Source organism: Corvus kubaryi, unplaced genomic scaffold, assembly GCF_017639235.1.
Source record: "Corvus kubaryi isolate FWS band 111438036 unplaced genomic scaffold, C.kubaryi_AGA036_p1.0 37300, whole genome shotgun sequence".
Taxonomy (NCBI): domain Eukaryota; kingdom Metazoa; phylum Chordata; class Aves; order Passeriformes; family Corvidae; genus Corvus; species Corvus kubaryi.
This window is the reverse complement of record NW_024581093.1, coordinates 9,663,013-9,689,082: the sequence shown is the minus strand read 5'-3', so window position 1 is coordinate 9,689,082 and position 26,070 is coordinate 9,663,013. Positions and strand designations below refer to the sequence as shown.

The following is a 26,070-nucleotide window of genomic DNA, read 5'->3' as shown; positions in this document are numbered from 1 at the left end:
ATCACAGTACCAAGCTAAAATACAGTAGTTTAGCAGGTTCACAGTCTGTGCTGAAATTAACTGCTCTGCCAAATGAGGCCTGGATGAATTATCTGTGTCTGCTCGAGGGAAAAAGCCTAAGAGTGGGTCTGAAAGAATGAGGAATGATTCTGTGCCTTCACTTTTGTACTCCTGGGCAGGAAAATTGACTTGCTGTGCTGATAAAATGTGTTTGAACTGAGGATCTGAAGCATAGGTGGAGATTTCGGTTTTTTCCAATTTTGTGGTGGGAGAGAGAGACCTCTAGAGAGGTCTCTAAAAGAGACCTCAGAGAAACCTCTAAAAGAGGATCTGGGGGATGTCCTTACTTGATGTTAGATTTCCCAGAGTTCATTTGTCAGGACCCTGTCTTGGATGTCCTGACAGAGGTATTCCTGTTGAAAAAGTAAGATGCTAACCTGAGGAGGATTTTCGCATCTCTAGCGGGCAGCCAGGTGGAAGTTTAATATTTCTTTAAACCTGGCTTTGTTGTCATGGTCTCCCCCACTAAAACAGCCTTCAAAGGAATATCTGAGTAATTGCAAGGTATGTGCTGTGTGTTAGATGTGTGAGTCACTTCACTCTCAGTGTGTACTTTGTAGTTGTTAAGTAAAGATAACCTTAATTAAGGGCGTTCACGTGCAGCTTGTCTGAGTAGCTTGTGGGCTTGCAGTATGAATAAATACTTCAGTGGCAGGGGTGTAGCAGGGTGAGCAGATGTAGTTACCTGGCAGCTGTGGAGTACAATAGCCTGACAACTCACACAGTCACAATCAGATTGTTGTTTGGTCAGGAATAATTTGTCCTGAAAGAAATGATCTTGCACAATTCTCTGAATGGCAACCTCTTGCTCCTACTACTACTTTCCTCCTACTTAGCTTTCCAAAACATATACAGCTGCTGAATATATCCCAAACAGAGCTACACCCGGGGAAAACCATTGGCATCTAAATTCTTTTGAAAGGAACTAAATACTGCTGGACAGATCATGTAAATACTCATACATACAAAAATAAATCTGCAGAAAAGATCTTCACCACCCTGTTCTTCCCATTTCAAAGAAAATTTTTCTTGCTCTGACTAATGCAAAATCTGCTAGTAGTTCATGTTGGTGTGAGGTACTTTCAAGGCTTCTGTATTTGCCAACACCAAACTAATGCCCAGATGTTCTCAGTGTAGTAAAACACTAGAGGAAGTCTTCTTAGAGTCATGGGATTGTGTTGAAAATATGGCAGGTTTCAAAGTAAGTACTCAATTTTGAAAGGTAGGGGTTTGTTCTCATCAGGGTATTTGCCCACCTGTGATAATCAGATCCTGATTACCATGATTAGAGACTGAATTGGTTGCCCTGCTGCTTGTGAGGTACAGTCACTTTTGCCTACAACAAACCCATTTTTATGGCAGCAGTAGATAAATTGAGCTTGGAGAGTGCACAGGGAGGTAGAAAGCCTGGGCTAACTGAGTTGAAGGGATGTGGTGTTAGACACTGAGGTCACTGATGAGAAAGGGAGAGGGTGTAGGCAGCCAAAGGAAGGATGGTATGTTTTAGCACATTACAGTAAGCTGACAGCATGGTTGGTGGCTGACTAGTATGGCAGAGAGAAAATACAGATCACCTACATGTGTGGCATTTAATAACCAGTACTTTTAAATAATTGACTGAGGAGCATTGCCTCACAAAATGTTAGATGCTACTGTTGGCCTTTTACTACCCAGTATTAACAATAACCTAAAATTGGCCTTTAATCATTGCTGAAAGGACAATTTGAAAATATGTTGAGATTAGACATATGAGGCCTGATTCTGAGCTTACTTGCACAGATGTAAGTCATAAGTGAAAATCAGAAGATGAAAATTATTCCTCAGATACTCAGTCTATGTATTTTTATATGTAAATATGTTTAAGCTGTGTTCTCTTCAGTCATGTAAAATGTTTTCTAATGATAACTAAAGTTAGTTCTCATGTATGGGAGTCTCCAAATTAAAACTCTTTGACAAAATCCTTAGCAAGAGCTGTTAACCTGAGAGTTTTGTCAGAGAAGATGAATGTTCTGTAACTTCCGTGCCAATAAGGCTAGAAATGAGCTTTCTGTGTCTCTGCAGTATTTAGTGTTGAGGGTTTTTTTACCAATACAGCTTCTCCTGTGCATGGGAGGAGAGAAGCCAAGAGGAGTGAGTTCCTGCTACAGAAAAAGTTATTACAGAGAGAAATCATGTCACTCTTGCCTCATCAAGTTAATTTTCTTTCTCAGAATCAACAATTACCTGTTCAGAGGTCATAGTTCAGAGCAGTCACTTGTCAAGCAGATTGGTGGCCACCTTGGAGGCTAAAACATTGTTTTTCTCCCCAACCCCAATTTATTAACCCAGGTTAGAGCTAAACAGAGATGCTGTGAGATGAATGCAGAGCAGAGTTTCATAGCTTTATTAGATGGCAGTCCACATCATTTAGCAGCCTCTTGTTGCAATTAGGTACACACTGACCTCTGATGAGACCAGCTAATCCTGCAGAAAATGAATTAGTTTGTTGCTATACTTTGTCTTAGACCTAAAAAGCAGCTCTTGTATGGCAAATTATGTATATTGTGTATAGGATCAAGATACATTTAAATTTTGGCTAATATGCCAGATTGCAGTTAGAGTGAAATTACATACATTATTGTAGCAAATCAATATGACTAGTTAAAAATCAGATTGACTGAAATAGACCTATGATGAGACATATTTTAACATTGATTTTAATAAAAAGGTTTTTTTTTCATTGATTAATGGCCTCATGATTAATTTCATGGAGCCTGTTTTCCAAATATCACGTGGTAGAGGCCAAAAAAAACACAAAAAGAAGTGGAGAGAGAGAGAAAAGAAAAGTTCTTAAAATTCTAACTGAATAATGATACGCTCAGCTTTCCCAAAGCTGCACATACTGATTTTTTTACCTTTTTTTACCAAACCATAACTGGATCCTTCATACCTTGTTAATATTATAGAGGAAGCAAAGTTTCCTTCAGCTTTTTTTTTTTTTAGGAAGGATGTCATCAAACTTCTGTGCTAAAAAGTTGCCAGCTAGCAGTCAGGGTTTTTTAGAAACACTTTAAGATCTGTGTCTGCCAACTAATCATGTTGTATTTTACTAACATATGTGCTTTAATATTCTTTTTATACACTGAAAATGTAAGTATTTTTTATTGTAATCTTTAACATATTGACCAAACCTTTAGTTAATGTTAACTGGACCACTTTCAGATTTCTGTAGCTGTTCAGTTTTCTCTTGTAGGAAAGGAAGCATTAGGTGACAGCTTTGGGCAGTTTTCTTTATTCTTTCCCCTTGGTTGTCTTTGCGTCATCAGAGTTGAGCAGGGATAAACAAATCTTCTTTGTGGTACAAATAATGATTAAAGCAGCTTTGAACTCAGTGTGAAACGTAACTACCACAACAAAGATAAATATGGAATTCTAAAGACCAGAACTATGGATTACTCTTAAAGAAAAGCAGCATCTCTGGTAACTGGGTTGTCTGGTGAAGGATGAGACGCTGTGATTCCTTGTAGTGCCACCCTCTCATTCCACAGCAACTGGGCTGCATTCTAGCAGTGTTATTACTGCAAGTTTTTTTCAATCTTTTATGACTGAAACAATTTGAAACCCACAGTGTTAATCACGATAAGGCAGAGTTGGTGCATATTTGGCTGAATTGTGAGTAAACTGGAATTTTTAATGTTTGTTGTGCATGTACAACATGTGAAAAACAGAGGAAAAAAAGAGAGTTGAGTTTTGCACCTCTCTGGGTTTGAAGAGAGTAGCTCAGGTCACAAATTGATGTGGAATAGAAATAAACAGCTGGGTGTAAGGGTGTGTTTAGAAATGACTACTTTGGTGACTGCTCCTTTTCCGTGGGGCTGTTCAGGTATAGCTGGATTCTTGCATTACCCCATTCCTGCCCCAGATAATGACCATGGATGTTTATGGTGCAGTATGTTTTTATCTTGCAGGTCGAATTTGAGTGGCTTAGACAGTTTTGGTTCCAAGGCAAGAGGTATTTGAAGTGCACTGATTGGTGGCTTAAGCCTATGGCTAAATTGGAAGAATTTTGGAGAAAAATGGAGATTATGGTAAGTACTAGTTCTAAAGTCTAAAGCCTCTAGGGCTTAATTCTGAGAGCACTCACAATTATGTTTTTAATTGTACTGAAGTAATGGGTTTTAGACTTTATTCAGAACATATGAGAAGCAGAATCAATGTCAGCCTTTCACTGTCTCCTCTTACTTTTATCCCCCAGTAGCTAGAAAAAATGTGAGCAAAATCAGATCCAAACCCCCCGGATTTTAGTTAGCTCTTGACTTTGCTTGTTTTTAAAGTTTGAAAGCCTCGTAAAAGCCTCATATGAGCCTTTTAGAGCCTCATAAGATGACAGCTATATATTACACCACACAAATGCTGTGCACTGTCAACTTTTTTGTACAACACCCAGATAGACAACAGTGCTAATGACAACAGTGGTGCATGTGTCTGAGGAAAGTTGAGCATAAAATTGGTGATCTGGAAGTACAACTGTCTGTGGTCCACCTGCACAGTTAGACCATAGCCAGAACCTGCACGAGGGGATTATTTCAAGAATAAATGTAATAATGTTTTCTGGGTACTTCAAAGTACATCATACGTTCCTTGAAAATGGATTCAGTGCCAAACACTGTCATCCTGTTGCTGCTGCTGTCCATGTAGAGCCTGAGGTGAGAGACTGTGCTGTCAAAGTTTTCAAAGCGGTTGTCAGCATGCCTGTTTCTGGATTTGCACTCAGAAGGGGCTGGCAAACCCATGGTGCTCCTCTCCATCCCTCTGCATCAGAAGCTGCTTCTCGGTCACTTTTGCTGGTCACAGCATGAAGCCTTGTTTGCATGTACTGGCTTGGAAGAGTTTGTATTGTAGCTGAGGGTGCTGAGTGTGATTTGTATCAGGGGTGTGTTTGAGGCTCTGGAGATGTGGTGCAACAAGAACGTGTTCTTGAGTCTCGCTGGAAGTGTTGTGACTCAGCTGCTCAAATGTATTGTGAGCTTCTCCAGCAATGTCTGGTTTCAGACTTGGAAAACACGCCTGGAAAAATGCAACTTCCAGTTGGGGAATCAGTTGCCACAAGAAATCAGTGAACATTGAATTTTCCTACAAAAGGAGAAAAAATAAAACTTGCTTATGTGGGTTTTTTTTTTCTCATTTTTACGTTCTTCTGTGCTCATATTTTTGAATGACCCTTATAATTTAAAAAAAATCTTTCAGTTTGTTTTTCTTTCAAATGACAACTTACTCTCTTGTAATACAGGCTTAGATGAGGTAGAGACAAGAACGGTTGATATTTTATATCCATTGTGTGTTGAAAACATGGAAAAACAGCAAACTCTGGAACTCTCAAGGGTTAGGTTTTCTGCAATTGGTGTGACATTGCCATGTGTCTCTAATTAGAAACATGGTGGCGTCAGTGTATCTCCTTTCAACAGGCCTCAGGATGATATTTATCAGCAAACCGAAGCTTGGGCCAAGACAGAAGCTGCTTCTAATTTAAATTTTAAGAATTGCTTTAATGTTTTATGACTTATAACATATTAATCACAATTAATTTCAGCTATTGGAGGAGACAGAGGAGAATGTTAATTGAGAATGTCTGTTTTGTTGAGTCTTTCAGTAAATTCGATGCTCGCGGTGTTCGGGCCCCGGCGCTGGGTGTATTTTTGGGGCCGTAACCCGCGTTTTGCGCTGCGCCGTTTCGCAGGGCGCCATTAGGGGGCAATGTTGAGCCGCAGTTCCCCCGCGCGGCCTCGGTAAAAACCCCTCGAAACGCGGCATTAACATCCAGAATTATCCCTGTTGCTCCAAGTTAGCCGTAATCTCTAAGATTCCATAACACAGGAAATCAATTGCGGGTTAACAAATTCAACAGCAATTTAACATAAAAAGTGCAGTGTTTTGGTGCATGCTTAGCTTCCACAGCTAAGTTAAATCACAAGGGTGTTTTTGAAGGTACCCAGTAGTCTACAGTGGATGGTTTCTTTTCCTCCAAATTTATAATTTTAGCTGGATGATTCTTAGGAAAAAAAAAAAGAGAGAATAATGTAAAATGCTAAAAGTAAAAATGTCTTAGAATTGTTGGTCTTGTTTTGGAAGAATTTTGCTATTTAAAAGGAATTATTTCTTAAAATATTTAAGCAATGTATTTTTCCTTTGTGTGTGAGCTGAACAATTGTTGACGTAGTTTTTTTATATGTGTGTCTAGAGTGATACAAAAGTCAGTCTTGGTGTCAGTCTGTGCCTTTTTAAAATTTTTCCCCTTGTTTAGTAAAGCAGCTATAAAGAAGAAAAGAAAGTTTCCAAAATTATCTCTGATTCTGCTAATTGTAATTACTCTTCTGTCACAGCAGAGTATGATATTGCAGGAAGTTCAGCCCAGTGTCTTCAAACCTGTGGGCTTTATTTAATATTTTTGTACATTATAGCAAGCACACAATTTTATCATAATGTTTATTCCTGGCATTTCTTTCCCTGAGGGTAGTTTTACTTGGAGCTCACTCTTGTGATGTAAATGTTAAACCTTTCATTTGAATGACATTCTGATAAAACATCACATTTCCCACAATATTACCTCATGAATTTATGAGCCATTAAATCCAAAGCAGTTTAACCAATCTTCCTTTTTTTTTCCCTCCCTTGAAAATATGAAGGCTATTCATATGTTGGAGGGGTTTTTTTTTTAAAAGTCATCCAAGATTAACACATTATCGCCTGCAACATCAGGATAAATGCTTGCAGAATTCAAAGGGAGAGTTACCATTTGAAAAAAGACCGTACAAGCTTTGCTTTCTGGGTAAAGAGAAGTCTGAAAAGCTGAAATCTCATGTGATGTGAGCAAGTCTTGCTGTAGCTGTTCTGAGATTCAGTGGAGAGACAATTTGTCTCTCAGGGTCTGATACCATGCAAACCTTGCAATCTGACATTTATTTTAGCTATGAAAATCCGTAACCACCACACCAAATCTGTAAGAACTGCAGAAGTCCGACAGCCTTTTTTTGGGTATTTTGTTTTAGGTTGATTCCCATTAGGAAAGTAAAATGTAAATCAATGAAATTATTTTTGTTTGTGGAATGAAAAGTAAACATATGCGGCTACACTTGCACATTGAATTTTTGAAGGTTTTTTTAAACATATCTAGTGTTCCTTAAAAAAAAAAAAAAAGGCCCTTACAGTGCTATATGGTGTGAATTGTATTTCCTGCTTTGACAGTCCATTTAGCAATGTAGCAATGTATTTATATGGCAGTTGGCCTTAATAACCTTTATTGACTTTAGTGGGTAAGAGCCAAGACTGGTATTATTAAAATGTATCAATTTCATTGCAGTATAAAATCACAACATATATAATTATGTTAGGTAGGCTAGGCTCCATTTAATCCCACTTATTTATGCAGGAATTTGGCAAGACAAAAGAAAGTGTGGAACTGAAATGTAGAGAAAAGTGTGAGTGGCTTGGAGTTGCATTTAACAGCACAACTGTCTGCCTACAGTGAAGGGACTGCTTGAAGGAATGAAACATAGATCTTGAGGAAGTAATTTCTTAATGGGATAACTAAAACACAAGTAATTTGTTTCACTTATTGGCATCTTAAAATAGAGCTGATGATAATGAAATGCAGCACACCTTTTAATTTGTAGTAGTGCAAAAGCAGAAGCGTGCACACTTGGTGTAAGTAGAATGATCAAAGTGGCATTTCATGCAGACTGGTACCTTTCTGCACAACTTTCATCTTGATTTGTAAAACTTTTTAAAAACTATCTCTAGTCTTGTTATTACTGTTACTCTCAGTAACAAGCTTTTAATCAGTTTATACAACTGAATTGAAATCAGAGCAAGGCTATTTTCTTGTAAAATTATTTTTCTTTCCTTTTTGAGGTCTATTTCATTATTTGCTCCTATTGCTATATATGAAGTATGTCATAGTTCCAGCTATAAGCCACTACTGTCAGGGGCTTACAGCCTGACAGTTAGAATTGAGTCTATGCTGAAACTTGAGCTACAAAATCTCAGCCCAGAGCCTTTTTTTTTTCCAAATTAAAGCAAGGGTTTAAATATGTATTTAAATCAGAGCATTTCAGTTCCCAGATAACCATGAAAAGCTCTAAGAAAAAATATGCTTTTACAAGGAATTCTCCTAGCTTTTGTAGACTTTGGCACTTTAAACAACTAACCAATTATTTTTAAAAAAATAGATAATGGGATCACAAACAGGCTGGTTGGTTGTTTAGCTTCTTCCAGAAATTGCATAGCAACTTAACTGACATTTGAATTGGTTTGACCTTGTCAGCCAAAATTCCAGGAACTCTGAGGTATTATTTTAATTTCTCTTCTGGTTTTCCCGTTGTGCTCAGATATTGCAGTGTCACACTTTATTGGAGGGCCATGTGGCGATGGGTGATCGGATTTGCCTAATGAGCTGTGAAATGTAGGTACAACATGGCAGCTCGAAGACCCAAATTTTGCCTGTATTTCTTGTCTTTTGGGGCTTTCCTTATCTGTTTAGGCCAGAGCCTTTAAATAAATGTATTTTTGTCAGGTTATATTTTATGTACACTGGGAGTCAGATGTTTCTGGAAATGTATCTTTTATCTTAAACAACAACAACAAAACCTGATCCTGGAGACTTATTTTTCTTTTTTTTTTTTTTTTTTTTTCTTCTTTTTCTGGCAATAATTTCTTTGACCTCAATATTTTTAGCTGTCAGAAATGGGAGAAAGGATTTAGCATTGTCTGTAGTAGAATCACAATGAATCTGTAAAAAGAAAAAAATAAATAAAGTTGTATTGCACATCTTTGAGGAAAAAAATTATTTACAATTCTGAGGGAATTCAGACTTAAGCTTCCAAAACAACATGTGTGCTGAAAGCACAAAAGACTGTGTTTATGATTCTCTTTGAAGTGTTTCTGCAACAGGATAAGGAAAATTTTAGAAACTGTCTGATAGTGTTCAGGGTAAATACTTAAACCCCTTTAGAGAATTTCACACACAGATACTGTGCAGCAGAAAAAAGGATACTTATGTTTCCTAAAGCTGCTACAGCCTACAGCTTTGTACTTAAAGACAGAGGTGTTGAATAGAATTCTTCTGAGGATACATCCAGTGACAATATCTACAGGAACATCAGAGTAAACCAGTGGATAGCACTTTCTATTTTTAACCCTTACGTGAGCTGGTTGAGATCTGAGCTGCGTTGATGTGAACCACTATAACATTTCTGTTATAAACTGGAATTGTTCAAGGGGCAGCCTTCCCACTCCGACAGCATTCTGGGAAAATCACTCTGACAACATTGAGGTGATAATGTGCACTGGCATAAGCCAGCAGAAGTTTAGGACAATTTACGTCCTGTGGGGCAGTGAGGTGCATTTCTGATGGCCCACGTGGGAGAACCATGGATGGGTTGTGTAGCTGTGCTCATGGTGTGGTCTTGCCTCTGCCTTCCCCTCCAGGTGGATTTGCACCTGAGTTACAAATTTGACATTTGTAGGTGTTCTTGTGCATACAGCTGATCTCGGTGAGCTGCAGTTTTGGATAACTAGAATTCTATTGTCTTGTACTTAATTCTTACTGTAACAGGGCTTCTTTTGTGATCTTCACTCTATTTTTATACTCTTGGATGTATACAGTTGTGTGTACTAAATACCTGCACTTGTGTGTAAAATGTGAAGAGCTCTGTGTTAGTATTTAAGGCATAAATGCACATACCACAATCAGCAGAAATCAAAATTGTGCAGATAGGTTATTCCCAGTCTTGTGTTTGAATTGTGTAAATTGGTCTCTATGTCTGAGCTGAGACTGTGGCTTAAACAGGTTTCTTTCTCCTCCACCACATGTTATAAGTTTTCCCATAGTGGATAGAGCACCAGAGCTGATGCACAGTGTGACTGTATGTGTGTGTACACGCTCTACACACAAATCCATACACACCCATACTGGGGATTTGAACTGTGATGATCTAATTAACTTCTTTATGTGACTTCTGAATCATATAAACTTAAATTTAGAGAAAAGGTGTTTATAGGGAATGAGCACTGGGGTCAACTGCTTGCAGTTCTTTGCAGCAGGAAAAACATAGGAAAAGAGTTTAGCGAGCATTAGAATGCATTTGGCGGTACTGCAAGTTGCCCTGGGTCTGACAGGGAGGGAAAACCTCAGATCGTGGTTCCTGCTGCATCCTTGTGAATCCACTGTCAATCCTGGAAGGATATTTTAGAACCTAGTCTTGCCACCCTTTTATTGTTGATGGGAACTATGTTGTTGGAAGCTATGCTGATTTCAGTGAAAGCAGAGTCAGTGTGGTGGGGCTGGTGTAGATTTTATAAAACTGTGTGCTGTTTCCACCATTGTCCCCCCAGAACCTTGGATGGACATACAGTAGAATAACAAAAGATCTTTGTATCAATAGTATGTTTATTGAGCCTTATTATTTATTGGGGAAATAATGATGCTGTAGTATTGAGCTATTGTTTTACCAGTCTCATTATTCTTTGCAAAGCCTTTCACAAGAGCATGGAGTGCCAGGACAAGGGGGAATGGTTTTAAACTGACAGAGGGCAGGTTTTGTTTGGATATTAGGAAGAAATTGTTTACTGTGAGGCTGTCAAGGCCCTGGCACAGGTTGTCCAGAGAAGCTGTGGCTGCCCCATCCCTGGAAGTGTTCAGGGCCAATTTGGACAGGGCTTGGACCCACCTGGGATAGTGGAAGGTGTCCCTGCCCATGGGGGATGGAACTAAATTGTCTTTAAGGTACCTTCCAAGCCAGAAGATTCTATGATATGCTTTAATGTTCTCAGAAATCTATTTCTTAGTAGAAAAACTGCATAAAAGACCACATTTGAACACTGAGAATAGTGTTTCTTGAAAATAAATTAATCTGTGTTTTTAGAATTTATGTTATGTGCTATGTAGAAATTGATTAATGATTACCAATATTTAAAATTATATCTAGTTCTCATTTATTCAATCCTAGAAGTGATCAGATACAGAGCATATGGATTTGTATTTGTGTATATATGTTTATGGACATGCTACACAGAAAAAAAAAAGGATTTGGCTTGGTGTTAGAACTGTGAATTACAGTGGTTTGGCAGGAATAATTTGTACTGTGATTGTTATAAACTAGGGTAAGTTGTGATTTTGAAGGAAAGTGAAAGCAAATGGCAGTATGACTAAAATGTCACCATCTACATTGCTGTATGTTTTTTAATACAGCTAGTGTTGCTAAATGTGGTTTTATTGCTATTGTATTTTAGTGGCTCTGTAACCACTATAAAATAGAATACAGCTGCTTTACTTTCCAAATGGCTTTGGTAGGCAAGGGAGGTTGACATCTTCTGAAAAGCTGCTGTTGCTGCATCGATACCTTTTCTTTCCTATCTGATCATCAGTCCTTCTAATTCCTAACAAGATCATGGCTGAATAGTATTTTTGTAATGTGTTCTTTAACAGTTACTTCATCTTTGCTCAAAATTGCAGCTTTCATTTTATACATTATGAAATGAAACTTGGCTTCAGAAGTTGCCATGGAGAGCATTATGCCCTGATGAATTAGGTGCTAATTCTTTTACTGACCCTCTATTTAACTTGTGCAAGTAACTTAGGTGTGGTTTTCAAAATCAGTCTGGCAGTCAAAACATTGAGGTCTTACTTTGGTTTTAGATTGCAGACAATTTCTGATCTGAAATTCCTCCTCAGTTAGATGAGGCTATGTTTTTTTCTGTATCTGACAATTACTTTTGGCTATGTCCTAGGGAGAGAACATCCTGCATTTGAAGGAAACCAACAAATTTCTGCCTCCCCATATCATGATCGCAAAGTGTAGATGGGGCCACATAGGAGCTTTTTTTTTTTTTTTTTTTCAGATGGGCAAATTCTGTCTAAGAAGAGTTTACTGTGTTTTGGCTGACCCTGATTGTCTCCAGGCAGTTCCCAGGTCTAGTTCTCAGGAGCTTTTGTGTGAATCTTTTTTGCACTTTCTGTTTGTCACTACTCATGCTTCTGCTTAATGATCCTGAAGCTGCAGATATAATAATGTTTACTATTCTGCAGTAGGTAGATAATTACTGGTTTTTCTCAAATGTTACAAGTGAACATCAGATTTTGGCAGTTTTCCTTGGACTGCTAGTCAGTCTGAAATCTATATAATTTTCACAACAGAGGCACTAATATAAAGTGTAGCAAATCTTTTAAATTATTCCAGTAAAATAATGTGATTGTTTATCACAATCAGACTAGTTTTCATAGGACTCATTTTGAATTTCTGTAATAGAGTAGAACCATTAACGGGATGGTGAGAAGAGGACAGATTGTTGCTGGGGGACAGGAATGCCATCAGTGGAGCTGTGCTCAAGATGAATCCAGCTCGTGCTTAGCATGCAGTGATCCACAAAGTGCACTGTTAATAGCTGGAAATAGTGCATCAGTTCATGTTGTCTAGCTGCCTAGGGATCAATGTCATTGTGTAATAAACTGCAGTGATTATTTTTATGTGTCTGTGTATATATGTATGCATATATACACTGCTAATAATTACATTTTAGCTCAATCTTCAAGCTGTGTCCTACATGCTAATGGATTAGAGCTTCACCAGCTATCTAGAAAGTCAATTGTTTTGTGATGTTGTGGTGGGACTCAGCTTGGATAACTGAATTATAAGACTTTTTTTGTAATTCAGACACATGGCAGAGTAAATTAACTCGTTGTGATCCTTTTGGTCTCCTTCTGTCCAATGTCATGCTTCCATTTAATGAAATAGAAATCATGTGCTGAAATCATTTGCGGTAGTAGGACCACAAAATTCACTCTTTTGCTCAAAAGTAACGATTGGGTTTGTTGCTGATGGATGATAGAAATTATTTTAAGATTAGTCTGTACAAAGCAGTTTATGCTGATGCTGTGTAGTCCCACACAGAGGTGGTACTTTTCAGACTTCCATGAGGTTATAGAAAATCTGAAAGTCAGCAGAGCCTTACATTTCTTCATGTCTTCACTTATGGGCAAGAGGAAGGAGCAACATGGTGTTGCATGTCCAATGGTAATACATCTATCCCCAGGAAGAAGAAGTGAGGCAAGAAGAAATTAGCTCTGTATTGCTTTTATGTAGATGCTCAAGGCAAAGACCAATCCAAGTCCTGACTAGGTCCTAGTCCAAAAATGTTATGATGCTTTTAAAAGGATTTAAAATAAAGAGAATTAAGATTATTGATATTTCTCACTTGTAAAAGTCTTCTCCTGTAGGTGTTATCTTCATTAATGCAACTTTACAGGGACTGGCATTGTCTCTCAGAGGAAAGACAGCAGAGAAAGGAGAGGTTGCCATGCAGTCAAGGCATGTACTTGTACAGTCAAGGCTCTTCAAAACATTTTTCCATTACTGATCTTTTTGTTGGTTTTCATGTAGGACATACTTGATACACATGTTTATAAAATATTTATACATTCATGGGTCAATTCCACTGGTGGTTGTTATGCTAAAGGAATTGTGGATTTGCAATAATTAGGAATCTATTGGGGAGAAGAAAAGATGGGTAAGACAACAGATGAACCAGTCTGAAAACTCTCAGAATTTGCTGAAATGTTGAACAAAACAAAAAAAGTCTCACTGGTTTCTTTAAGAAATCCTACTGTTAAAAAACTTGATAACAGGGCTGTTTTCTCAAGTTTTTTCTTTGCTTTTCATCTTCTACATTTCCTTCTTAAATGTAAAATACTGTAATTGAATCACAGCATTAGCTGGCTTTTCCCAACATAACAGCAGATTTAGGCTCTTTGCTGCTAGTTTCAAAAGTAATATGTACGGAGAGAGAGCGCGAAGACAAAAATTGAGCACATAGATGTATAATCCCCAAGGAATAAACTGACTTCTACTAGACAAGCTGAAAGCTGATTAAAATATTTTTCATCCTTTGGGTATGCAACAGCTTTTGATGATGGAGAGTGTATTAATATTCAGCTTAGCTGCTTGTCGACACTTCAGACAGGTCCCAGGAAAGACTCTGATACTGACCAGGTTTTCTCACTCTGCCAGAAATCTTTATGAGACACAGAGCAGCAGCCTTGTACCAGGAAAAGCCAAGATAAGAATACTGCTATGTCTTCATTTTAGAAATTTCTTTTATAGATTTTAAAAGGATTGAAAATTTTAAAGAATTCTTTTAATGATATAAATGCATTTAAATACAACAAAGGAGAAAGATTATTCTTAATTATTTTAAAATAAAGCTGTTGTAATCGACTCGATTTTCAATTCATTTGTCTGAGTTGTTTGTAAACTTACAAAGATTCTAGTAATAATATCAGTGATCAAGATTTTTGGAAAATAGGATGGAGAGGCTTTGCAAGTGGGAGGTGGTTATGGTGAAGATGGCAGAAGATAAGGGTGTACTGGGAGTCTCCTTCAAAGCTAAATACTGTGGGTAGTGATGTCTGATTTTTTGTGTTCCCATCCCTTTAAAAATGTAGTGTTTTGATAGAATTCCATTAATTGATACCTCTATGCAGCAGTAATACTACATTTAATATGTTACTGGTTTGAGTACAGAATCAAATAAGGGAGGAATAGTCTTTGTTTAAGAAAAAGTAATTATGTCTAATGCAGTAAACTATTTGAAGTATGTTGGAAAGCATTTGCTTTTCATTCAACAATAATAATAATGATAATAATATCAGTGATCAAGATTTTTGGAGAGTGTGCTCCTTCTTAAATTATTTTGTAACAGTCAGATCTGGGCTGGTGGGGTACTGTTCTCTTAACTTTGTCTATTCCCTTGTAATGTAATACCTACCTTCCAGACAAGAATGAGATGTAAACAGCTGCTTTATCAGCTGATACTTCTGTTCTTTTGTTGGCATGCTGACATATAGGGTGTTTGCTTTTTCCCCTTCCACAGTGACTAAATATATACAATATCTCTGGAAAACATGTCATACACTGTGTGAGGTGCCTTTGGGATGGCTCCAGGGCTAAATACTTCCTGTAGTAGGTGAAAGAGCATGGCTTAATCAGCTTAGTTAACTTAATTAAGCTGTGCTTTTTCTCATGGTACAGCTTTAAAGTGTATTTCATATAGAAACTGTCTTTTGTACTTGTGGAATGACACAAGGTTGGAGAAATTGTGTGGCATTTTTATAGTGGGCTTGAAAAAGATAAGATTTGCTACTTACTCTGCAATGGGAAGAAGTGAACTAAAGGAGTGTGTCATTTTTACTGAAGATTTAAAGGAGAAATTCTAATGCAGTTTAGATTGTGAAGGCTTCTCAAACCGAGAAAGTCTACTTTTCTTTTTATCCTTATCTAATTTTAAGATTTTTGTACGTGGGAAGAGCTGTCCATTTTCATCCCAACCTTGGCTTGCCTGCTTGTAGGTGTGTCACCAGATTCCATGACCCTACATTATTTTGCTATTCTTTGGAAGAAGTAAACTAATACAGTGTAATTGTGGGAATGTGGGTCTTTCCTCCACTGCTCTTTGAGTCTCAGCAGAAAATACTGTTACAAACTAAAGTAATTTGAACTCAGTTATTCTTTCTTGAGATGAGGTACTCTTCATATTCTTCATGAGGTACTCCATGTTGAGGAAAAGGTCTGATTTTCCTCTTGGGGAAATGCTGGGGTTCTGGTCCTAGTGGAACCCTCCTGTCTGGGTAGAGGAGGAGATTGATTAGCAAGGCACAGGCACAGCTGGAAACAGTAAGTGCTGAGTGAGTTCTACTTACCGTCTTATTTGCTTCATCTGACTCGTTAATGTTACTTCTTTACTTACCTCTACAGGTTTCTGAAAGAGTAAGGGGTGGGGGAAGAAGCAATCAGGGCAGCAGTTGCAGCTGGCCAAGGGGAGAGTGGCAGCAGGTGCCAGTAGCCAGTGACAACATGGGAAGAGGGCTAGGAGCCCTTCTGGTGGCAGAATGACAGGACTGAAGGCAAGGTGAGTGAGAACTCCTGGGACAGCAGCTTTGGAGTGAGTGCAGAAGTGCTTGGAAAACTTGAAACTGGTTTGTGGGTGGAATGGACCTTTGGGTACAGTGGGAATAGAAAACAAGCTTGGCAGGAAAAGCTTTGGGGACTGACAAAGAGTGGGAGAGGATGGCAAAGGCTCTCAGGCAAAAAGGAGTGGAGTGGTTTGAGAGAAAATAGGATGCAGAGGCTTTGCAAGTAGGAATTGGTTATGGTGAAGATGGCAGAAGATAAGGGTGTACTGTGAGTCTCCTTCAAAGCTAAATACTGTGGGTAGTGGTGTCTTTGATTTTTTGTGTTCCTATCCCTTTAAAAATGTAGTGTTTTGATAGAAATCCATTAATTGATACCTCTGTGCAGCAGTAACACTACATTTAATATGTTACCGGTTTATAGTACAGAATCAAATAAGGGAGAAATAGTTTTTGTTTAAGAAAAAGTAATTATGTCAAATGCAGAAAACTATTTAAAGTATGTTGGACAGTATTTGCTTTTAATTCAACAAACATAAAATTATTCTGGAAAAACCCAGGGAGGTTATATATACATAGATTTAAAAAAATGTTTAAAATGCACATAATGATCAAGTCATGTGAATTAGTTTTTTGTGTTTATATGGCACATGGATGCATACCTATACATATACATGTATATACAGCCATGTGCACCCACAGAGGGAAAGATTTTTGCCTGTTTAAGTACTGAGCTTCTCTCCATAATGCTTGAAGTTGCAGAATCTCACTGAACTGATACAATGTGTTAAGTTTCTCATCTGAGTACCTCTCATCCCACTGCTTGGGCATAGTTCTGTTACAGACTTCAGTGTTTCTTGATTATATGGGGTGTTATAATTTCCTGGTGACTGGTTATGTTATTTATAATACGGAGGGTGTTAATCCTTTGGTGATTAACGCTCTATTTGAATTACCAGAGGTCAAAGGTACATTCTTTTATTTGGGTTTTGGGGTTTTTTCAGTGTTTTTTCTTTGGATTTTTTTTTTTCTAAAGGTTTTTTCATTCTCTGTTTTATCTGAAAATTATTTTGAGACCATTTGGGGTGAGGAGAGGAGCATGCTTCTTCTGTAGGGGCCCAAGTCCGTTGAAGCTGTAGGCATTAGAACATAAGTTCTCTTTGCACTGAACAGCTCTTCCAGAAATCCACCATTTAAAGATAATGAAAATCTCATAACCAAAAGAATCATAGTAAAAAGCATATGGAAGAAGGTATTCTCTACTTAAATCTGTGAAAAAGTGGATATCTACCTGTGTCTCATTCTAAGCCTTTTTGGAAAGATTTATTAAAGATTATAAAGGTGTGTACATGTATATGTGTATGTATACATATAAACACACACTTTATAAGGTATAAATATATATGGCTGTCATTTCAGGTGATGTGGAGATATTGCAGAGATTCTTGTCCAGCTGCCAGCTGTATCACAATCACTGTGGTTTCAGAGTTGAGGAGCTCTATTAAAAGCCTTCAGTTGTTTCAAAGGCTGTGGCTGTGCAGAACTTACCCTTGCCCTAATATTTCAATACTTTCTTGAATTACCATAGGGTTTTTTGGTGTTTTTCTCAGCTGTGTGCCTTGAAGTGCTGGAGGTGATTGAGAGGGAAGCACTGAAGGATTTTTGCTGTTTTGTTTTTCACACATTTCTGGGGTTATGTAACCATTCCCACAGCTCCAGGAGAATTCAGTTATGTGTCCAGGTTTGCTGAGTTGCTGTGTCCAACTGCAAAGCCTTTACAGCAATTGCCAGTGTTCACCAAAGTGTGCTGTGGCACTGGCTTTGCTCCCTTCTGTAAAGGTGACTATAACACGTTCCTTGACTGAAAATCTGAGGTACATGTTCCCTCTGGAGATTCTTCATGCTGTGGTCATTCCACCTACTCCAAATCTGGAAAAGTGTGGGCATGATGGAAGACCTGCCAGAGTTCCCTCACTGGTGTTTTTCCACTCCAAAACCTCTCTGGTAGTACCTGAAACTGCAACAAGCCAGTTACAGGAGAATTATTTTGATGGAGCATAGCCCTCTGCAGTGTTTAGGACTTGCATATAAACAAAGGAGATGGTCAAAGAGCAAAGGAAACACTAAAGTTAGGAAGCCAGAAGCGGAAGGGGAGCGGCTCATCTGGTTAGGGCAGTTTTTTGAGCTTGTAGATTGTTCTCAGCTCAGATGATGGCAACCTGGGAAGCTGTAACAGAATATGATAAGCCTCCCTCTGCATTTTCCATTAGAGGCATAACTGCTCCTGACTTGCTGCTTTAGGAAATCTCAGCATCAGACTAGACTGAGCAAATGTTAACGGTGTCTGTTTTGCAGAGCTGGAACATGAGTTCACTGGTGTATAAAGCTCTGTTTTAACTCAGTTACCAGAATGGGCTCAATGCCTGAACTGCTGGATGAAGTCCTCCAATCTGCCCGAAAATTGCAACATATTTTAGTAATTCTTAAGCATTTAATCTACACACCAACGTTCTAATGTTTAATGTTGCTCTACAGCAGATATGATGATTGTTACCCAGGTGGAAGCACAGAGGCAAGTTGCTCCTGTCCAGCCACTCATCTGATGATTGTGTTTTACTGTCTGTGCTCAGTTTCTCTCTGCTTTGCTCTCTGGTGTTTTGCTCTGAGCTCAGTGAGGTGCTGAGATTAGTGCTGGTTTGCTTTTGTCGTAATCTTTCATGTTTGCTGTGACGGATAGGTGAAAAAGCAGTATTTGTTCTGCTCCAGCATGCAAGGAATCCAGCTCAGACACTGAGGGCAATTAGTCCCTGCGTTGTGGGATAAAAAGCAGACATGCTAAAATTTTAGGGGTACTTTTTTCCTGTACATGCTCCAGGGGGAATGCTGCACACTGCACTGTGGCTTCCTACATGATTTCTCTGTTTAAGATTGCTTAAGTGCCAAGTGCCATTCAACTGCTGGTCTGTGGTTAGTGCAAATACCAAATGCTACACAGGCTTCATTCCTTGTGCCTTTAATGTTTCCATTTTAATAGTTTCATTTATGCTTAGAAATGTTTTTTTTCTAGTGCTGTAGAGAGGCTGTGAGTAGTCTGGCACCAAAGCGTGTTGAAAGCATTTGAAGTAGTTCAGTAGGAGGTAGAATTAAAGGTCAAAGTGGTTTTGTGACCAGAGCAAGAAATTGGGAGGGAAATAGGTTGCAGAAAAGAGGGAGTAACAATAGCCAAGTGAGAGAAATAGGAATAAATATAATGGAAGTATAAAGGGTCTTAGAAGTGCAAAGGATGCTAGGGTAAAAAGAACTGAATTTTCATCTCTTAAACTTGGCTGCAGCATTTAATAGGGCCTTGCTCTGGGAATATTAAATATGTAAACTACTAATACAAAATGATGCAATTAGTTAAAAATGTGACTTTTGTCTGAATGTATAATTTCACTTTATATGTCAAAATAGTTTTTTGTCAGCTGACATATTTCTGAATCAGCTTTCTTGAAGGAGTGGTTACATTATGGCCTCACAGTAGCAGAACATTCAGCCTGAAAGTCTGCAGATAGAACATTTGCAATAGTGTGTATGTGTGAAATTTTAAGTGATGAACTGCCTGATTAAAACAAGAATATGTTTTTACTGAAAATTGTTATTGGTTTTGTGTAAATCCATTTTTAATACTAAAAAAGAAAAAAAAAGCATTTGGGGAGAAATAAATTAGTAGGTAGCAAGCAAGACTGAAAGAACATACAACTAAAGGTGTAATTTAGACGTATAAATATCAGTCCTTTAAATGAGAATAATAAGAACCAGGTTACTAAATAAGATTTGCTTCATGAAAGATGGAGAAAGTTGTTTGCTGATTTAGCTGGTATAGCTAGAACAGTGTACTTAGCAGTTTTCATATTGAAGATTATGTTCTGTACAAATATATAGTATATTAGAATTTTGCTAGTCCTGTTTCAAAGTCTTCTAAAATATTTTTGATTCCTTCTTACATTTATCACAAACAACCATTTATTTTCTTGGGTTGAACCATAAATATTTGCAGAAGTGTTGTAATCTTTTTTTAAAAACAACCATTTGAAAATCTGCATAATGGGCTTAAGTAAATAACATGACTTACAAGTAAGACTATGAGTCTGTTGCCTGAGATGCTCTTTTTTGGTGACTCTTTCCATAATCCGAATTTATACAATTAAATTATACATATATTTATACAATTATGTACTAGACATTCAAAGTATGCTTAGAGATTTACATCAGAAATAATAATTATTGATATCATGTTCTCATTTTACACCTACTTGGGCCTCACATTTGTACTAACCAGTAAATAAGCATATATAAACCATGTCAATTTTTTCTGTTTCATTGCATTTTTGCTGTTTCATTCCATTTTTCAAATATGTTTTAATCAAAACATATTTTACAGCTTATTTGCACTGTACAGCTTCTAAATCTAAGACACCACTGGGGTCAGCAGATAGCCTATCCAGTGTTTGAACTGGTACTCCAGTTCCTGGTTTCCTGAGGATAAATGTGGTTGCTCCAATATAAATGTTTTAGATCACAGTGACAGCTCTGGAAATTAAACATAGCCAGCAAAATCTATTTTCTGTCTAGCTAAGTAAAGGACAGGACAGATGAAAAAATTCCCTGAGCGAATGAATTCTTATGAACAGTGATGAATCTTTTCCCTGTGCTATATTAATCAAGAAAAAAAAAAATCTAACCTGTATTTCTGTATATGTTTTTCATATTCAAGTTTATCATATAAGGTGAAAAACTTAGAATATCACTCCGAGACCATGTTGTAGCATTGCAAACACTTTTCTAACCACAGGGAAAAGTTAGCCTTTAGGATAGTTTCCAGAGAGTTGCAATGGTTTGTGAGTGGAATAGACTTTAAAATTCTATGAAAATCTAGGCTTTGGGGAGAGGTGAAAGACTTAAATTTTCTCAGGAATTTCCTTTCTCCTAATTTATTATGAACAGTGTTTTGATTTCAGAAGCTTTGCCTTATCCCGCCTTAAAGTATCTTAAAATGATGAGTTTACAATTCTGTTTCTTAAACACAAGTTTTGATACCTGCTTCAGAGGCTACTGCCATGCAGAAAAATGCAGAATTTTCTCATATAGACTATGCAGCAGGTTGGGCTCCAAGGAAGAATAAGAAGAGAGAGACTCCCCTGCCAAAAAGTAACTCTTGAGTCATGTTCATTGCTGGTTTGTTTTCTACCTGAGGCATGGTCCTGGACTCTGTGGTTCTGGAGGATTCCTTTTCCCTTCTAGTGAAACTGCTCTGCCTTGACCAGTGGTTTGAGTCCACTGTTTGCATTTGTCAGAGGAGACAAAACAGTTCTTGCCTTTGCAGGTGCTTCTTTCAGCTGGGGCTTGGATGCTGTTGTTAATAAGCTTACATCCCTCTTCTCTGCGCCAATTCTTTCTTGTTTCCACAACTACTTCTAAGTAACTCCCTCTAGCAAAGTATGCTTTTAGAAACTTGCCATTAGAAGAAATTTGATAGTCGTTTTTGTGGCTACTATACCAATCACTGGATATTTCTGCTTGGGCTGAAGAGTCAAAATGAGCTATGGAGTGCTCAGTTGTTGCATTGTGATTTTATTTCTTCTTTGTTGAGGTGGAGGAGTTAATGTAGGTTGTATCTCAGAAGTGAGGCTATGGGACATTACTAATTTAAAAAAAATATACAAATATATTGTGACCCTTAAGATATACACGCACATTTTTTCTGTAGGAGTAAAAAAAAGCTCTCTTTAAAAACTTTATTGCAAAGTAAATGGTTAAAATGGAGCTGCAGTTACTTGAAAGAGACAAATATACATTCATTATTTCCTGAGTATGTTGTTTTTACGGGAAAGCAAAGGAAGCAATGGCTGGGTGTCATTAAGGAGTAGCTCGTGGAAAGCAGTGAAATGAGCAATGAGACTTGTAAAGTGTCATGAAAACTGAAACACCAGGGTACAAAGTACTGCTTATCCTCCCAGATATGGATACCATATGGCAACATGAAGGGAAATAGAATGTAGGAGACAAGAATCCTATTATTCCTCACACTTTCATTTGCTTGCTATTTGCTTTGGGCAAATGACTTAAGAAGTTGTTCCTGAACCTTCTTCTGGCACAGTATTTATTGACAAGACACCTGTCTTCCCTGTCAGGCTCCTTGAAGTTTCTTTGTGTAATTCCAGCTTTGGCACTTCTGATTATAAATTTATTGTTCTTTTTCTAATAGTTTTGGAATAATCTCTTATTGACTGTTCCTAAGTTAAAATCTATATTAATTTTCTGGTACGATATCCCTTTCTTCTCTTACAGCATTTCACTTATTTTCCTTAAGGAAGACAATCTGCTATGGTAGGTTCTTGTTGTCCTTGAAATCTCTGTCTCCTTTTTTTCTTTATCTGCAAGTTGCCATCTCTGGACAACTTTCTGCATCTCTCTTTTTATGTATCTTTGGAATCAAATGGACTGATCAGGGGTGCTTGGAAAGATCTGGAAAGGATTTGACTTCTGGAAGGACACATATGTGGTCCATGTACCTTTGAAATGGTGTGGAGGAGAGTCTGTATCAGCTCTCCAGGGGCTGACGCAGCTCCGGAAAGATTTTGTCACCTCCTCACCCATTTCTTCCTTTCCACCTCCTAAGTATACACCTATCTACCACCCAGCGTTTTCTTCATTTATAACTGTTTCACAGCAGTTTTGTATTTCTCTGAAGTTAACAGATCTTCCTTAAATATTGTTAAACTAAGTCTTACCAATATACAGTACACTTACCTTCACTGTATGAAGTGACAGTTCTGGCAACTTTCACCTTTGCCCTTCTGACTTCTGTGTTTGTGAAACTATACTTGAGAATTTCTGGTGATGTCCCCCAAAGTTAATGGTTGGTAGAAACCAAAGCCAAAAGCCAGGAGTGTTGCAAGACCAGCGAGAGCATGTTTACCCACTCATTCATTGTTACTTACACTGAAACTTCCATCTATTTTGCCTCATCTGGGGGGATCATTAGTGTATGTGGCTTTGCCTTCACCTAAGGCTGTGGAAACAGGCAGCTATTTGACTGTGTTACAGCAAGAAAATGTGATTTTAAGAGCACGTCCTTTTGTCATAGCAATGGGTGCTGTATCAAGAAAGATAAAGAAAAGCTGCTCAGAAAGGTTGTATGGGAGGCCAAGAAAATCATGCAGAACTCAACAGAAGATGTTACAAAGGGAGCCCCTGCTGCATAAGGTTTATGCTTTGTGTTTTGTAATACTGAAAATTAATGCTTCGTGTGTTACATCAGGCTGTTGTGGGCATGTAGTGGTGAAATTACAGATAATAAATTGCTACTCTTTCTACTGAAGCTGTGTAACCTTCTCCTAATTTTAGCACCACAAGGAAATGCAGTTTAGTGGTTCTCTATGCTATGGAGTTTAGTGCAAGTGTTTGAATTTGCTGTGGTCTAGGAAAGCTGGCATTTTAAGAAGTATTCCATAATTGCATAGGTTACCATTACACCATTATAATGACTTTGCAGTGCTTTGTTCAGTAGAACACTAGCCTATTTGTGGGGGAAAAATGTCCAAAAGACATCCTACCTTTTATTCTTTACAAAAGTGTTTGATATGACACAGCATTCAGGGTTAGAATCAACCCCATACATTCTCAGTTTCAGAAAGAGAGGAAAAAACTGAAATACTAAGCTATTCCCACTAGAAATGTTGTAAATCTTACAAAATATATAAGCTTTCCTCTTGAACGTACATCAAAGGCATAAAACTTGGGAGATTAAAATATGTTTTTAATCTTGGTTTGATGAGCAAAACTTTCACTGTAATATTTATTATGAGAGGCTCTACTTGTGTTGCCTCTTCCCTTTGTTCTGTTTATATATGACTTCCTTTCTTCCAAAAAAGTAGGAAGTATCGTTTTCACAAAGCCAAAGGATATTGCAATGGTTTGTTCATTTAAGCTGAATTGTAGGCCCACGTGGCAGACACAAACTTTTCTTTTATTGTCCGGCTCCCAGAGGACAAGCAACGCTTTCTGATGGCTTCCCATGAATGCCTTTCATTTGTGGAGGAGTTTCAGTGGCTTATGCTGACTGTACAAAGATCAAACAGGCAGGAAAATTGTGGTTTTATGAAACTTAGCCAAGATCTTTGTTATTTTCTCAGAAGTTTTTCTTCTCTAACCCTATTTTTTAAGGACAATATTAAGACAATTACTTTTAGTGACTGATGGGAAAAAAGATTGTTCATTTTCACTTTAAAATTTAAGTATTTTCTTGGTTATTAGAAAATTTGTAGGTATGTTTAAAGAAATTACTGACCATAATTGCAGTCTGTCTTTATTGCATTTGGAATCAATGGTATCCAAAATTAAGCTTAAAAAAAATGTTGTGGCTGTTTGGTCCTGCAATTTGATCTATTTTGGGCCACTGTGCCTGCAGAGTTTTGCTGAAATCACCCAGTTGGGGTTTTTTTCGCCTGGATACAAAGGTCTGTCAAACAGATTTGATTGTGACTTGACCTGTTTTAAGAACAGTTGGTTTTTTCTCAACAGGTTCTCTTAGCATTCATTACAGAGATTTCCTTTTTGCTCAGCTGTTGGCAAGCTTAAGCATTGGAAAGAGATATGCAGACCGCAACATCTTTTTAACTGCAGCAATGGCATGTTTTGCCAACAATACATAATTTTCATTGTGCTACTCGTATAAAACCTCATGTTTGTCGTACGAATTCAGTTTTTGTTGAAGGATTACTTTAATAAAACTAAAATGACTTAAGTTTCTGAAGTGAAACCCGTAGCATCTTTAGGGGTCAGACGTAGCTGAAACTTGAACAGCTGTACAACATGCATCCTAGATTGTTTTTAATTGTCTTCCCTTTCTCTAACAGCAGTAATTCTTGTTTATATTGTCAAGAACCTTTCCACTGAGCACAAGAGCACCATACTTTAAGGTCGCATGCTTAACCCCACTGTGGGGTTACAATGTAAATGGGCCCCCTTTGTTTTCGTTAATGTGTGAGGGGTGGGTGCAAGGCAAGGCTGTTCACAAGGCTTAAATAACTTATTGTAAAAGTGTCTTAAAGAAAGCATATTTTGTCTCTATACCACAGTTGTTTAGCATTACTCTTGTGCATCCAACCGACAGCGAGTTTGGCAATGGATTTTTGTGTGTCATTTTGTTCTTTTGACCTGTGATACTTTTTTCTTTCTTTTTTATTTTTTAACTGAGCTAATGGATTCATCTCAAGTAATACAAAATGAAGAAGCTTTTTTTCTTTCTGTTCCTGATATCCTAAAAAGTAGTAAACAAAGGTGGAATTGCTCTTTTCCACCCCAAACCCTTTACATAACAATTTGCCAGTTCCTGTGTTGATGAAGATGTTTAAAATGAAGACTTTCTAAAAATGTCGAATTAAAATAGTATTCTCAGTGGTTTTAATCAGTTAAAAATTAACAAAGTATAGCCTTTTGAAATGGCTTCAGAAGTTTGAAGGCTTTTTTCTGCCTGTCACTGATATATGGAGGAAGAATTATCTTGAAATATTACAAGTTGTTTCGATTATCTAGAATTTGCCCTGAATCCCACAATTTTAGGAGATTTCAAGCCCAGTGCTGATGGTGATCTTTGGCTGGCACTTTTAGTTGGTTTTGCAGGCCAAAATAACTTCAAAAAAGTTGAAGTCCTGTTCTTAAGTGCTACACTGTGTCAAAAATTGAACCATTTTGGAGGGAAATCTCGCTTTTTTCCCGGAATGAAAACTCTTCAGTATGAACTTAATTTTGTAGTATTTGGTTGCTCTATTTTAAAATGGAAATGCTGTGACAACAAGTTTTCAGAAATGCTTCTCAAAATACTACTTCTCCTCCTAGTAACTGCTGTGCTTTTGGGCTTTGTGCAGAGACATTTTGTCTTGGGTTTTAATTTTCTTACACTTCATCTCTACATGACTTTAGTAAGAGCAACTTATTAGATCTAGTGATCTCTCCAGTATGGCAATAACTGATTTGACTGGTTGCAAACAGGATGAAATCTGCCGACCTTAAAGGATTACTTAGTACTC

The 26,070-nt window shown here is 37.7% G+C and overlaps 1 protein-coding gene across 7 annotated transcripts in view; it reads left to right on the top strand.

Annotated features, from left to right (window-relative positions):
• The window catches only part of FTO (FTO alpha-ketoglutarate dependent dioxygenase), a 231,976-nt gene that overhangs the window by 64,276 nt on the left and 141,630 nt on the right, over nt 1–26,070 (top strand). For 5 of the 7 annotated variants that reach the window (XM_042027497.1, XM_042027498.1, XM_042027499.1 and 2 more), the window contains exon 7: nt 4,008–4,127. The exons of 1 other annotated variant lie outside the window; for it this stretch is intronic. In XM_042027497.1, the coding sequence (XP_041883431.1) occupies nt 4,008–4,127 (120 nt within the window). Of the gene's footprint in view, nt 1–4,007; nt 4,128–15,842; nt 15,997–26,070 lie in introns of all 7 variants that reach the window. One more of the 7 variants, XM_042027503.1, reaches the window with a different exon arrangement.